Source organism: Leucoraja erinacea, chromosome 5 (assembly GCF_028641065.1).
Source record: "Leucoraja erinacea ecotype New England chromosome 5, Leri_hhj_1, whole genome shotgun sequence".
NCBI classification, from domain to species: Eukaryota; Metazoa; Chordata; class Chondrichthyes; order Rajiformes; family Rajidae; genus Leucoraja; species Leucoraja erinaceus.
In genome coordinates, this window is record NC_073381.1 from 30,589,133 (window position 1) to 30,604,200 (window position 15,068).

At 40.5% G+C, this 15,068-nt stretch overlaps 1 protein-coding gene across 4 annotated transcripts in view; it reads left to right on the top strand.

Moving 5' to 3' along the window:
• lpin1a (lipin 1a) overlaps nucleotides 1-14,855 on the top strand; it is a 94,621-nt gene extending 79,766 nt beyond the window's left edge. For 3 of the 4 annotated variants that reach the window (XM_055635322.1, XM_055635326.1, XM_055635323.1), the window contains exons 19-20: nucleotides 3,491-3,594; nucleotides 11,820-14,855. In XM_055635322.1, the coding sequence (XP_055491297.1) occupies nucleotides 3,491-3,594; nucleotides 11,820-11,985 (270 nt within the window). In that variant the 3' untranslated portion in view covers nucleotides 11,986-14,855. Of the gene's footprint in view, nucleotides 1-3,490; nucleotides 3,595-11,802 lie in introns of all 4 variants that reach the window. The other variant, XM_055635325.1, reaches the window with a different exon arrangement.
• The last annotated feature ends 213 nt before the right edge of the window (nucleotides 14,856-15,068 follow it).

The window sequence follows — 15,068 nt, forward strand, 5'->3', positions numbered from 1 at the left end:
GCATCTTCATTTACTGGGGGTATTATCTAGGCTGCTTAAGAAGAAATTCCCCAAATTTATTTTATGTGTAATTTTACTTGACAGTTAAAATGAATTAATAGTTTTGCTGTTGGTCGGTAATACGATGAAAGCAGAATTCTTGATGGGCTGAATGGCAATTTATTATCCGTACTCTGTATGTATTTAACAGAGCAAACATTCTGCTTACCCAAGTGATGCTTGACATTTGAGGCAGAATTTGTGCAGCTGTTTCAACAGATGTTCATCATTGACTCCATCAGAAATCAAAGTTCAGCACAAAAGTGAGTCTAGGATCTAGATCTGGCATTGCTAGAATATCCTAGTCAGTCATATAAAAGGTTAGGCTGCTTTTTATAGGCCTGCTTCTGTTGAGGCCAATAAAGTTAAGTGGCTGTTGGTAGGACCCTCATCATTGCCATCTCCTTTTAGTGCTGATGTGGGATGTAGTGTACGTGGGTCATACTGATAAATCACCGGTGACATGAAACTGCAGCATAAACTAGAAGGGTTTGGCAGCATGATCTCCGTTTAAGTGCCAAGGATAGTACTTTGATCCTACACAGTGTCTTTAACCATGTTTCAAGGCAGAAAGTGAAAAGAGCAGCAAAACCAATTTACTCTTCCTTAATTTTGTAAGTTGACAGCACAGTGGGAGGCCATTCAGTCCATCACCTGCCTAAAAAAGTGCAACTGCACTGATCCCACTTTCTAGCTTTTGGTCCATTACCTTAAGTTGGTGCTTATCCATATTTCTTTAAGATGTGGCAAGGCTTTCTGCCTTTTTATTTTCCTAGGCAGTACATCAGGGTTAAGGATGACTTGATTCCAATCCAGAACTGTGGATTCAGAGATGGCCGATGAGGCCAAGAGGGAACCTGCAGATTCTGCTATGGGATGGAGGGTAGGGGTGGGCAGTGAGGGTGTGGGTATGAGGTACTTGACAATGTGAGCAGGTGCATGGTTGGGACGTATTCAGGTCTTGTACTCCATCTGTTTCTCGCTGGGCTTCCATCAAAGGGGCCCAAGATTCTCGGTACCATCTCGGATGTGGCTGCTCCTTGTGGAATGGTCATGGGTCAGGGATTTCAGCCAGTCAGTGAGAAGGTCACACTTTCTTAAGGAAGCTTTGGGCGACCAAATTTGAGAAGGATTCGTCACAGATCCTGTTGATGGAGTCAAAAAAGATTATCTGTAATTATTTAATATCTATTTTTTTTAATTGGGTAAGTGTCCTCCACCCTTTTCCATATTAATTGGGTTACATTTAATTTCCTCAGCTTCCTTCTGTTATTTTCCTTTAGTCATGCACATTAACTCCACACCAGCAAAAACCTTGTCATAGGTGACGTAATATCATGAGGGGGAACAGACAGGCCAATGCACACAGCCTTTATCCCAGGATTGGGGAATAGAGGGCATCGGTTTAAGGTGAGAGGGGAAAGATCTAGTTGGAACTTGAAGGGCAGTTTTTCCATAAAGAACAGGATACTTATATGGAACGAAATGCCAGACAAAGTAGTTAAGGCAGGTACAATAACACTTAAAAAGGATTTGGATAGGAACATAGGAAAGGTTTAGAGGGATATGAGACAAACGTGGGAAACTGGGGCCAGTGTATATGAGTATCTAGCTTAGCATGAAGGAGTTGGGGTGAAGAGCCTGTTTTCGTGCTGCATGACTTGACTCTAAGTGCAACATTGCAAGAAAGACGGATAAATATGTTGGACACTGAGTCAGGCTTGCTTGACAAGAGCTTAAATTAGTGCTGCCATGTCACTAACGTTTTTGCAAGGGGACAGTGAAACGGGCACTGTTTTTGTTTACCAATTTAATTTTCATACCAAAGTGTGTATCACACTTTTTCGTTCTATACTTTAAATCTTTGCCTACTGCTTTAAACTGCCTCCATGTTTTTGTAGACTCCTTTCATTTTCCTTGTTGTTTATTTTCCTATTTAACTATATCATAAATAAACTTGGATTTGATTCCTTCATCTAAATAAATGGTAAAGGTCAATTGTGTTTCAGCAACTGGGCCTTGGGTGGTATAGTGCAGAGGCAGCCCCAGCCACCTTCTGCCAAATTGTCACTGATTTTAACTGTCTCTGACTTTGGGACGTTAAATAATTAAAGAGTTTTGTGTACTGATTTTTTTTTAAGATGCCTGCCTCTGTCTCCAGATCTGCAGTGCTTGAACAACTTTGGTGACCAGTTGTGTCTCAGACCCTACGTTGGGTTTACCTGTGCCAGGTGTCTGGGCAGCTGTTTTTACCAGGTGGTGCTCTAAAATCCCAACTAGACTTCCCTTCTGTTGGACTCTGGGTTTCAGCAGCGAACAGCAGTGACGCATTTGGATCATCAAATTTGGTAGCAAGTCCCAGACTTACAGCTCGTACACAAATCCTAGACTGATTTCACTTTGAATGGCTGACTGCCCCAGCCACAGTTGGAATAATTTGGTCAAATGGCTCAATTGAGAAATGTATCTTTCTATTTTGATTAACATATATGAGTGTAGATTCATCATAGAATTGGCTATTTTAATATCAGCAAGTATTTGAATTGAAGATGTGAGGTTCCAGAGAACATTTATAGAATGCTGCCTTGGTAGAGTATTTAAGACCTAATCGTTTGCCATATTTTTTTTAATACCTTAAAATAGACTTTTTAATTTTCATCATAATGTTTTCTTTGTCTGCTGTATTCATAACAATTCTTGTGTGGCAAATCATCAGTCAGCAGCTTTTCTATAAATTCCTTTGCAAATTTATAACAGATAATCTAATGTAATAAAATTAGCAATCTCAATTTTTAAAAAACACACAAATCTTTAGGGATTCCCAGCATCTAAAAATATGCCGTAGCTACTTATTTAAGCGGTGAGAATGATGGGTGAGATTCCTTACTGAGGTGTTGTTCACACAGTTTTTAATTGTGTGTACCAGGTGCTTGGCTGCATGCTGTAGCATTTGTGCAGTGTGCTTTGCCTGTTCTGAATCAACCCATCACTATCAGACTTGCTTTCGTCTCCAAGGACAGGTGCCAAGGAAGGAACATGACTCCAGTGGAAGTGAGAGCATCTAGCTACCACCTTAAGCAATTGCTCCCAATTGTTTACGGTGGTAGCGAGATGCTCTCTGCAACTAATTTAGTCTGGGAACATCCCCTCAGTATCATGAGGGAGAACCATAAAAAACAAAAAAAATTGTTTGGATATTGGTCAAGCCTTCATGCCTTATTAGTGGTTAAATGCTTCAGATTTTGTTTTAAGTCTATTACTTATCGCACCTATTTGTAAAATCATTTCTTACCCGACCCCAACCCACAGACTTGTGAATTAATAAATTCCCGCGGGTAATAAAAAATACCAGAAACATTATCGATCTCTGAATTGAGTTTCAGATGTATAGTGGATTACATTATATATGAGCTGACACTGTAAACATTGTTTTTTTTTCCCCTTCTTACAGGATGTTTACTCTTATAAACAAGTTGGTGTCCCAATAAACAGAATTTTTACAGTCAATCCTAAAGGTGAACTAATACAGGAACATGCAAAAACCAATGTTTCATCGTAAGTACACCTTCATTTCCTAAATTATTAGAGGCATATCTTGTTTTCTCAGAATTTACTTAAATACAATGCTTGGCATGGAATTTGGTGCATTTAATGCATTTCTTGATGCTTGGAAGTATTATCTCCTTCCTTAGGTTTTGTTTTTATAGTTGAACAACACTGAATTGCCCCCTTTGGGCCAATACATCCCTGCTGTTTATCCACCAGCCATCCATACAAATCCAATTTACCTGCACTTGGTTCGTAGCCTGTTTTGTCTTGGCAATTCAAATGCTCGTCTAGATACTTAAATAATGGAGATTTCTCTGCCTCAACCTCAGGCAGTGGGTTCCAGTACAAATTAACCCTGAGTGGGGAAAAAAATGTCTCCCAAATAATCTGCTCTTGTTTTAAACAGCTTGGTTATGTGGAAATGTTATTCATAATCCTCTCATCAGCTTCCCTCCCAGACCTCTCTGTGCCCAGCCTCTCTTCTTAACTGAAATGTACCATCCCAAGCACATCCTTGTGAATCTCTGCATTCTCTCCAGTTTAATCACACCCTCCCTATACTGCGGGGATCAGAATTGCACACAATATTCTAGCTGTAGTCTAAACAACAATTTATAAAGTTGCACTTGTATTCTTGGCCCAGTTAACAAAGGCAAGTATCCTGTTTGCTAACTGTGCTGCCACCTTCAGGAATCTTTGGGCCTCTATACCAGAGTCATTCTGATCCTCAATACTGCCTCAATACCTCTTTGTTAGTCCTCCCAAAACAAGAGCGGAACTCACTATCAAAACATGGAGGGGACACGCACACGCACGCAAGGCTTCGGAGGCTCAATCCAGCGCTAAATGCAGCTCAACTGTGCCTGTCTCACCGGGTTAACTACAGCCCTGTCTGGACTGACGGGATACCAGCGCTGCTTCTCCGCGATATTTCCCGCAAGCCCAGGCAGGTTAACCTGGCGGGGATGTCCTCCACCTCTCAAAACATGGGGGGGGACATGTCCCCTCTGGCACCCCCGGGTTTTCCGCCCATCCCAAAACATGTCATTTTACACTTACCAGGATTAAACTCCTCTGCCATTGCTCTGCCCATCTTTCCAACTAACCAATTATTGTCCTTTAGTCTAAGCCTACTCACCCCACAATCACAAACCACCAATTTCCATGACATTTAATCATACAATGAGGAAGGGATTCAAGTACTCATCTAGACACTTAAATGTTGTCAGTGACCTAGCTTCCATCAGCCTTTCAAGCAATGTTCACCAGATTCCTACCACTCACTGTGTGAATAAGATCCCCCCCCCCCCCCCTTATCATCCCTTACCCTAAATTATGTCCTCTAGTTTTTTTTCTATCTCCAAAGGAAAAGTTTCTTGTAATCTATCCTATCTATATATCTGTCATAATTTTGCATAGCTTAATTAATAGACAATAGGTACAGGAGAGAGCCATTCGGCCCTTTGAGCCAGCATTGCCATTCACTGTGATCATGGCTGATCATCCACAATCAGTATCCCGTTCCGTCCTTCACCTCATGTCCCTGTCTTTCCGCTATCTAATTCTCTTGAAAGCATCCAGAGAATTGGCCTCCACTGCTTTCTGAAGCAGAGAGTTCCACAGATTCACAACTCTGGGTGAAATTATTTTTCCTCATCTGCATTCTAAATGGCCTACCCCTAATTCTTAAACTGTAGCCCCTGGTTCTGGACCCCCAACATCGGGAACATGTTTCCTGCCTCTAGCATCTCCAAACCCTTAATAATCTTATATGTTTTCAATAAGATTCCCTCTCATCCTTCTAAATTCCAGTGCATACAAGCCCAGTCGCTCCATTCTATCAATAATAGACAATGATAACCATTTACAAGTTTAATGCGATATATTGGTAAAGCTTGGGTTTTACTGTTTTAGAAACATAGACAATAGGTATAGGAGGAGGCCATTTGGCTCTTCGAGCCAGCACCACCATTCAATATGATCATGGGTGATCATGGCTGATCATCCACAATCAGTACCCTGTTCCTGCCTTCTCCCCATATCCCCTGACTGCGCTATCTTTAAGAGCCCTATCTAGCTCTCTCTTGAAAGTATCCGGAGAACAGGCCTCCACTGCCTTCTGAGGCAGAGAATTCCACAAACTCACAACTCTGTGAAAAAGTGTTTCCTCATCTCCGTTCTAAATGGCTTACCCCTATCAACATATGACAGTCCCGCAATTCCCGGGAATTAACCTCGTGAACCTGCACTGCAATCTGTGCAGCTCAACAACAAGAATATCCTTCCCCAAATTTGGAGACCAAAACTGCACACAATAATCCAGGTAGGGCCCTGTACAACTGCAGAAGGACCTCATTGCTCCTATACTCAACTCTTGTTATGAAGGCCAACATGTTTTTTTTCACTGCATGCTGTACCTGCATGCTTACTTTCACTGACTGACAAAACAAGGACCCCGAGATCTCATTGTACTTCCCCTTTTCCCAACTTGATACCATTCAGATAATAATCTGCCTTCCTGTTTTTGAAACCTCACATTTATCCACATTAAACTGTATCTGCTCACTCACTCACCCAACCTCTCCAAGTCACCCTGTATACCTGCATCCTCCTTACAGTTCACACTGCCACCCAGCCTTGTGTCATCTGCAAATTTGCTAATGTTACTTTTAATCCCTTCATCTAAATCATTAATGAATATTCTAAATAGCTGCGGTCCCAGCATCGAGCCTTGCAGTACCCCACTAGTCACTGCCTGCCATTCGGAAAGGGACCCGTAAATCCCTGCTTTGTTTCCTGTCTGCCAACCAATTTTCCATCCATGTCAGTACCCTACCCCCAATACCATGTGCTCTAATTTTACCCACTAATCTCCTATGTGGGACCATATCAAAGGCTTTCTGAAAGTCCAGGTACACCACACCCACTAGCTCTCCCTTGTTAATTTTCCTAGTTACCTCCTCAAAAAATTCCAGAAGATTACATAGTCAAGCATGATTTCCCCTTCGTAAATCCATGCTGACTTCCTCTTTTTCCGAACAAGATGTCCAATTTCCCTTGAAAACCAGGGCTCTTTCCAATTTTTACTGTTTCCTTTCAACCGAACAGGAACATAAAGATTCTGTACTCTTAAAATTTTCCCTTTAAATGTCCTCCATTTCTCTTCTACATCTTTCCCATCTCTCTCCCGTCTTTCTTAAAATGTGGGTTAACATTAGCTACCCTCCAATCCACAGGAACTGATCCTGAATCTATAGAACATTGGAAAATGATCACCAATGCGTCCACAATATCTAGAGCCACTTCCTTAAGTACCCTGGGATGCAGACCATCAGTGCCCAGGGGATTTATCAGCCTTCAGTCCCATCAGTCTACCCAACACCATTTCCTGTTGAATGTGAATTTATTTTAGTTCCTCTGTCACCCTAGGTCCTCTGGCCACTAATACATCTGGGAGATTGTTTGTGTCTTCCTTTTAGTTATCTTCTGTTGCTATTCAAAAGTTCCCCAATCCTCTGGCTTCCCGCTCATCTTTGCTATGTTATACTTCTCTTTTATTTTTATAGTGTCCTTGACTTCACTCGTCAGCCACGGTCATCCCTTACTCCCCTTAGAATCTTGCTTCCTCTTTGGCATGAACTGATCCTGCACCTTCTGTATTATTCCCAGAAATACCTGTCATTGTTGTTCCACTGTCATCCCTGCTAGGGTATCTTTCCAGTCAACTTTGCCCAGCACATCCCTCATGGCTCCACAGTCCCCTTTGTTCAGCTGTAATACTGACACTTCCGATTTTCCCTCCTCCCTCTCAAATTGTAGATTAAAACATCATATTATGGTCACTGCCTTCTAATGGCTCCTTTACCTCGAGTCCCCTTATCAAATCCAGTTTATTACACAACACTAAATCCAGAATTACCTTCTCCCTGGTAGGCTTCAGTACAAGCTGTTCTAAGAATCCATCTCTGAGGCACTCCGCAAATTCCCTTTCTTGGGGTCCAGTACCAACCTGATTTTCTCAGTCTACCTGCATGTTGAAATCTCCCATAACAACCGTAGCATTACCTTTACAACATGCCAATTTTAACTCTTGATTCAACTTGCACCCTATATCCAGGCCACTGTTTGGGGGCCTGCAGATAACTTCCGTTAGGGTATTTTTACCCATACAATTCCTCAGTTCTATCCATACTGACTCTACATCTCCTGATTCTCTGTCACCTGTTGCAAGGGACTAAATTTCATTCCTCACCAACAGTGCTACCCACCCCCTCTGCCCATCTGTCTGTCTTTTCGATAGAACGTATACCCTTGAATATTCATTTCCCAGCTATGGTCCTCTTGCAGAGCCTTTTAACCATTGCTATTCCAGGGGAACCTCTCCACAATCTCTCCCACAACTGAACTGTTCTACCCCAGGCAACATACTGGTGAATCTTTAGTCCAGCTTCTAACACTTTCTCATTCATCATATACCGTAGTGACCAGAAATATATACAGCTGAGATCTGACCAAGGTTTTATGAAGCTCAAATAAAATCTCCCTACTGTATTCATTGCCCCGACTAATATATGGGCATTGAATATAGAAGTTGTGTCCCAGATGTCTTTCTGAGCACTCTCTCCCTATTTTGCCACCTTCAAGGATCTATGGACCCGTACTCCAAAGTCCCTCCGTTCCTTAATACTCTCTAAAACATTACCATTCTTGGTGTATGTACTGGTCACATTGGTTCTCCTAACATGCAGTACCTTACGTTTGTCTGGATTAAACTCTTATCTACCATTTTTTCAGACCATTTCACCAACACATCCATATCACTCTGCAACCACAGACTACTTTTCACTATCAACAACTCTGCCAATCTTTGTGTCATTTGCAAATGTACTGATCTTGCCTCTCCTATCCACATGCAAGTCATTCAGGTATTACACATACCAAAGGTCCCAAAATTTAACTAATTCTTGTGAAACACCACTGGTCACAGGCATCCAATCACAAAACAAGCTTCTACCATTACCCTTCGTCTCCTACTGCCAAGCCAGTTTTGTTTTGAGTTTGCAAACTTGCTCTAAATCCCATCGGTCCTTTTGAACCCGTCTCCCACATAAAAGCGTTCCAAGGCATTATTAAAATCCATCTAAGTCCCATCTATTGCTCTGACCTCGTCAATATACTTTGTTACCTCTTCAGTTTAGTTGTAGTTTAGAGACTCAGTCAAATTGGCCAGATAAAATCCATCTAAGTCCCATCTATTGCTCTGACCTCGTCAATATACTTTGTTACCTCTTCAGTTTAGTTGTAGTTTAGAGACTCAGTCAAATTGGCCAGATAAAATCTGCCCTTGACTAAGCCAAGTTGACTGCCCCTAATTAGTATCTTGCTTTATCAATAAATTCTCAGATCGTTAATTCTCTGAATTTGTTTCCAATATCTTCCCCACCACTGATATTCGGCTCAGAAGCTACCAGGCTTTTTCCTGCTGCCATCCTTAAAAATGAGGATCATGTTTACTGATTCCCTCATCTGGTACCAAGGAAGATTTGTTAAATCTCAGCCAGAACCCCACAATTTATTTCCTTGCCTCCTAAGCAACCTGGCAAAAAATATACCCACTGGTTTATTTATGCAGACCGGCACTGGAACTTCGCATACTACACAGATTTCACCAACTACGAAGTCTATATCCTTTACGCATTCCTGTGAAAAGTATTAACTTAGGACCTCATCTATATCTATTGGCTCCAAGCACAGATTGTCCCTCATGGCTAAGTTTTGTCTGGTTCCTCCTTGGTTCTCAATATACTTAAGGAAAACCTTCAGATTTGCCTTAATAATCCAGTCTATCAGTGATTACTCGTGACTCCTCTTTGCCTTCCTAATTTCCTTTATAAGCCCCTCTCCTGTCATTGGTTCCTTCTACCTATCTTATGCTTTATTTTGCTTCTTTGTCTAACTCTCAATATCACGATCTACAGTTCCCTATTTTCATCACCCTTGGCTTTTATCTTTACAAGAACATACTGACCTTGAAATCTTGTTATTTCTCCTTTGAATGCTTTCCACCTTACAGTAGTGAATTTACCTGCAAGCAGGTGCTTCCAATCTACTTTTGCCATGTCCTCCCTTATGTTAATGAAATTGGCCTTCCCCCAATTAAGACCTTTATTTGTAGTCCATCCTCATCCTTTTCCATAAGCACGTTAAAATATTCAAAGTTAGGCTCACTATCTCCTAAATGTTCCTGCACTGTCCCTCCCTCCACTTGACCAGTTACATTCTCCAAGACAAGGTCCAGCAATGTTCCTTTGATCATTGGTCTATCTACATACTGCATCAAAAAACTCCCCAGGGTGCATGTCAAAAATTCTGTGCCATTAGTGTTAAGGCAAACCAATTAATACAAGTGAGCTTGAAATTCCCAATTACAATAACCCTATCCTTCTGCATCTCCCACCTGTGATCATACCTCCTATATATCACAAATAGGAAGGGTGCTGGCATTGACCCTCCTGCATTAGATCAAGAGACCCAGGCTTCTAATCACAAAAATAGCCTACCACTATCACCTGTCTTTGATTACAGGGTGATTTTGGATACAATGTTAACTTGCATTGAATCTTATGGGCTCAATCACTTGGTCCAGTCTCCCAAGTGGGATCCTGTCAAAGCCTTGCTGAATTTATATGTATTACAAAACACTGCATTACTTTCATCTTCACCACCTCTTCGAAAAAATTCAATCAAATTGGTTAGATATGATCTTTCCCATGTAAAGCTATGCTATCTGATTTATCCTTGTAAATTAATCCTATCCCTCACCTTTTCCAATAATTTCCCTACCACAAAGAGTTGCAAGCCTGTATTCATCTGATTTATACCACCTGCTTTTGAATAAAAGTATCACAGTTGTTGTCATACAGTCATCTGGCACCTCTTCTTGGACAGTGAAGATTTAAGGGGCTCAGCCTTCCCCTTTATTTCTCTTAGCAGCCCGAGACATCTCATCAGGCCCTGAGATTTGTTCAGCAATAAGCAAAAGTAAATCTGTAATCTCTTTTCTTTTTAATGAGAATAGTTGTGGAACTTCACTGTTCCCCTCCCTGAATTCTCAAAATTAAATATCCTCCTCCTAACTGAATACAGACGGCAACCATTTATCCCAGGTCTTCCGAGCATGCCCTAGCTTCTTTCAGATTGATCCTTTTGCTCCCCTCGTTTAATATATATAAAATGCTTTGGGATTTTTCTTAACCATGTACTTTTAGTTATTTTTCATAGTCCATCTTTGCCTTCCAATTTATTTATACTTTCTGTCTTCCTGTTGTGTCTTACCTATTTTCGGTTCTCTATGCTTGTGATTTGCTTCCTCTTTATCCTTGATATTCAGGATTCCTTGGCATTGCTGTCCCTACCTTTCACCCTCATGGAATGCATTGGCCTTGAATTTGATCTCTTTCACTTTTAAATAACTCCCAGTCTACCTTTACCAGTTCATGCTGTATGGCATTGAAATTTTCCTTCCCCCAAATAATGACCTTAATTTCCAAACATCCATATCTCTTTCCATATTTACTTTGAAACTTTGGGTTTTGGCCACTACCTCTCTTAACTATAACCTCTCCCACTGACACGTCAAGGACTTATCTGGGTACATTCCCTGTGATTTGATCCAGTACCATCCCTTCGCTAGTAAGACAATTTATACACCTACAAATTTATATCTCGCTGTACCACAAAACTGCGTTATCCCTTTGCTGTCTTTAGGCCCCACGCTGCCCATTTCGTCTTATGCTACCTATGCTGCCCTCTGTTCTCAGAACACAATGCAAACTTTGACTTAATGTCATTTTGGAGTTTCATACTTCCAGTACTAGTTAACTGACAACAAATCCTATAACAGATACAGCCAGCACGAATGAAGACATCTATGTGGAAATTTGTCCTTGATTAATAACTCTGTACAATATTGTGGCAGATGTGGTTCTTCAATTTCATTGTATTAAGGGGTGAAACTTCAGAAGTAAAGTACAACACTAAATTGCTGTTAGATAAGCAATTGTGGATATATCTTCCTGTTGTGTTTTACTGAGCAAATGGGACACATCAATTGGGATATAACGTTGCATATTAAGAAATTGTTTGAGAATACGTCAATAATTCTCCTGCTTGTAAATATATGTAGTGCAGTAATGTATTCAATTTCTCATGCAGAACTGTGTGTTTTCCAGTTACGTAAGGCTGAGTGAAATAGTTGACCACGTGTTCCCTCTACTGAAGCGAGAACAATCCTCTGACTTTCCTTGTTCGGACATCTACAGCCAATTCACATACTGGAGAGAGCAGCTACCTGCTGTGGAAAACCGGGACCTTCAAGCTTCCCCGAGTTTAACATGAAAGCATCATGAATTGGTTTTTGTAGCTTAAAGGAAGGCAGGCAGACAGATAGGCAACGTTCTCACTGTTTTACGCTGTCATTTCCTCTTCCCCTGGCTTTATGGAAGCAGGGGAGTTCCTATGCTGTCACTGAGCATTTTACTCTATTTGTTGTTAAGAATCTTGCAGAGTGAAGTCATTTGGATATGAGTTGCATCTTAAGCACCAGTTTTTATTTTGTAAAATAAGTTGTTTATGTTATTGACATTTTTGTACCATCTGGTCTATTGCTATCACAGTTACTTTAAGATCATTCTCCTCATTTAATCATTTATCATTGTGGAAATAACAGTGTTGCACTCAAATTTACTATTTATTTTTCTCAACAAACAGAACCATGATTATTTATAGAATGCATTTTTAATAATTAGTTTGAGACACTTACTTTTGATCCGGCTCACAAGATGCTTCAGTAAACATTGTTTCAAAGACTGAACTAGCTTAATCATTTGCCTTCACCAGATGTTTTTCACCCACCACCCCCACACACATCTACCTCTTTTCCTCTCCTGAGGGCAGTGACTCCAGCTGGCCTATAGTTCTGCAGCTGGAAGCTGTGGTTTACTGCACCAATTTTCTCATCCACCACTCCACGTACATTCACTTTGTCAGGAATAATATTTCACAAGCAAGTGCAGGAGCAGCTGAAGTCAGCTTTAGCCTGCTTCAGCATAGGATGCCCATTGAAACCGGTGAATTTTGTTGGTAGATAGTTACTTGATTAAAATGAGGATAAATGATTTTTGCATTTTAATTTATAAGTAGTTTTTGCATACACTAATGCATAGGATTTAACTTTCTGCAGAAAATATAATGAATAGGCGATGCTTCTCATATGTTCTTAAATGCAATACAGATACATATCTTGCAAATATTTTTGTAATTATGGCAAAATAGTTGTAATACAGATCTATATTTTCTAAAAGCAGAGTATATAGATGCTGGAAATCTGAAATAAAAATAAAAATGATGGAAACTCAGCAGATCAGGCAACATCCATGGCATCTGAGAAACAGTAAACATTTCAAAATGATGACCGTCAGATACCCAATGAAGATCAATGTCATGAAATGTCCACCATTTCTCTCTTCACTGATGTGATCTAATTTGCTGATCACTTCCTGCATTTGAGTGTCTTTAAGCATATCTTTCCTGGATGGCTATAGATTCAGTTTATGATAGTGTTTTGGGATTGTTGTCCTTATTGCAGCCTGTAATTCAGGATATCTTGGAAGAATACAATCAAGGGTCTTGTTCCTAGGCCTGTCCAAGGACTGCACTGTGGAACGTGGTTGGAGGAGTTGATGTAATTCACTCAACCGTCTTGTTTAGTAAATAAGCAACAGACCCAAGTAGTAGTGTGTACATTTTAAAGGTCTGTAAATGAATTTGGCTGTCTAAAGAGAGAAAATTTAAATTGGAAAGGATAATCTTTCAGTGAGCTTGCTACATAATTTGACTGATTCTCTTTTCACAGTGATTATTTTAAGAACTCTTTGAACTCCAATATGGAACTACCTAATCATTTGTAAGGGGGATAAAATGAATCCACAAATGACATTTGGCTTGGCTCTAGAATAATATTAAAAATCAGAATATTTCCTATGCTCTTTCATATATGCTGATATTGTCACAATTTGGAAATCGCCGTTCTTGTGATGCATGCAAGGTTATGACCGTGGGCTTTATAACTGTGACTAACATGGGAAAAGTTGGGCCCCGAGCTTAATGCAGAGGGTATTTTCTTTCTATGAAAGATAAATAATTGAAGCTTTGTTTTCAAATCTATTGTTCTGCTACATTTACGAAAACTATCACAACTCCTGTGTACTGAATTGCAGTGTTGCTGGAGATAAATAAAAATTTCAATAAATACATTATACTATTAAACTGCGTATGTTACTAGTTTTTACCTATAGCTTACCTATATTTAGGATCTGTTTGGGGAATTCTTAATTAAAAGACCTTGTACAAGGTCACGGTAAAATGAGATGAGTTTTTAATATGCCCAATGAGGAGATGATGAGGCAAAGAGGTTTGGGTAAATGGAGGGAAAGGGATCTTTTGTGGGCTGGAGTCACAAACTAAATTGTCGGTTCTGCCAATTTATTGAGATTGCTGCATGGCATTCATGAATGCAGTTTTACTTTTTCGTAAAAGCAATTATGAAATGAGTACCTTTAAGGAAGATTAGTGAGGCAGTAGACAGGATTTAAAGGGTTCAATTGATAGGCAAAGGAACTGAGAGAGGCACAAGAGAAATCAAATATTCCTACTTCATTGAATAGCTACATACTACAATGAATCTAAATTATTCATGGCTCAGCGATAGATAATTAAAGATTAAGATCATGAAAGAACACTTTTTATCCACCACTGTTATTCATGGTAATGTTCTGTGAGATCTATTTTGGGCATAAGTTATTCTACTGTTGTTGGAACTTTGAATCTGAAAGAGATTCCAATGTAATTTTCAGATAGAGTCAAAGAGTGATACAGTGTGGAAACAGGCCCTTCGGCTCAACTTGCCCATACCGGCCAACATGCCCCAGGTACAGTAGCCCTACCAGCCCACGTTTGATCTATACCCCTCCAAACCTGTCTTATCCAGATATTAATCTTTTGAGGAAGATTTGAGGGTGTAATTAGACTAGCTGCAAATCAATAAGCATATACAGAACAATTAAAGATGGTGGTGGCACGACAGGTTGCTGCGCCCCTCTAGATCAAAACGGTGCTAATTTGTGTCTTATTCGTGATGATAACCGTGTTCAAGAAGTCACCAACCTGCATCACACTGACCTGGGAACTGTCGGAGTACAAGTATACCACCGAAATTCACTCCTGGAACTTAAACACAGCCCGGCAGCGACACTACAGGAGAGATTATTAACCGAACTACAGGCCCTCGGCTTGTTACGAAAACCCCCGAGCCCGCCTACTGACAAAGGCCGGGGGAGGAGGCACCGAAAGCGGTGTGAGAGGAGGCAGAAACGGGGCAAGAGAGTGGGTGTCCGTGCAAGGCTGAGAGCTAATGCTAGCCG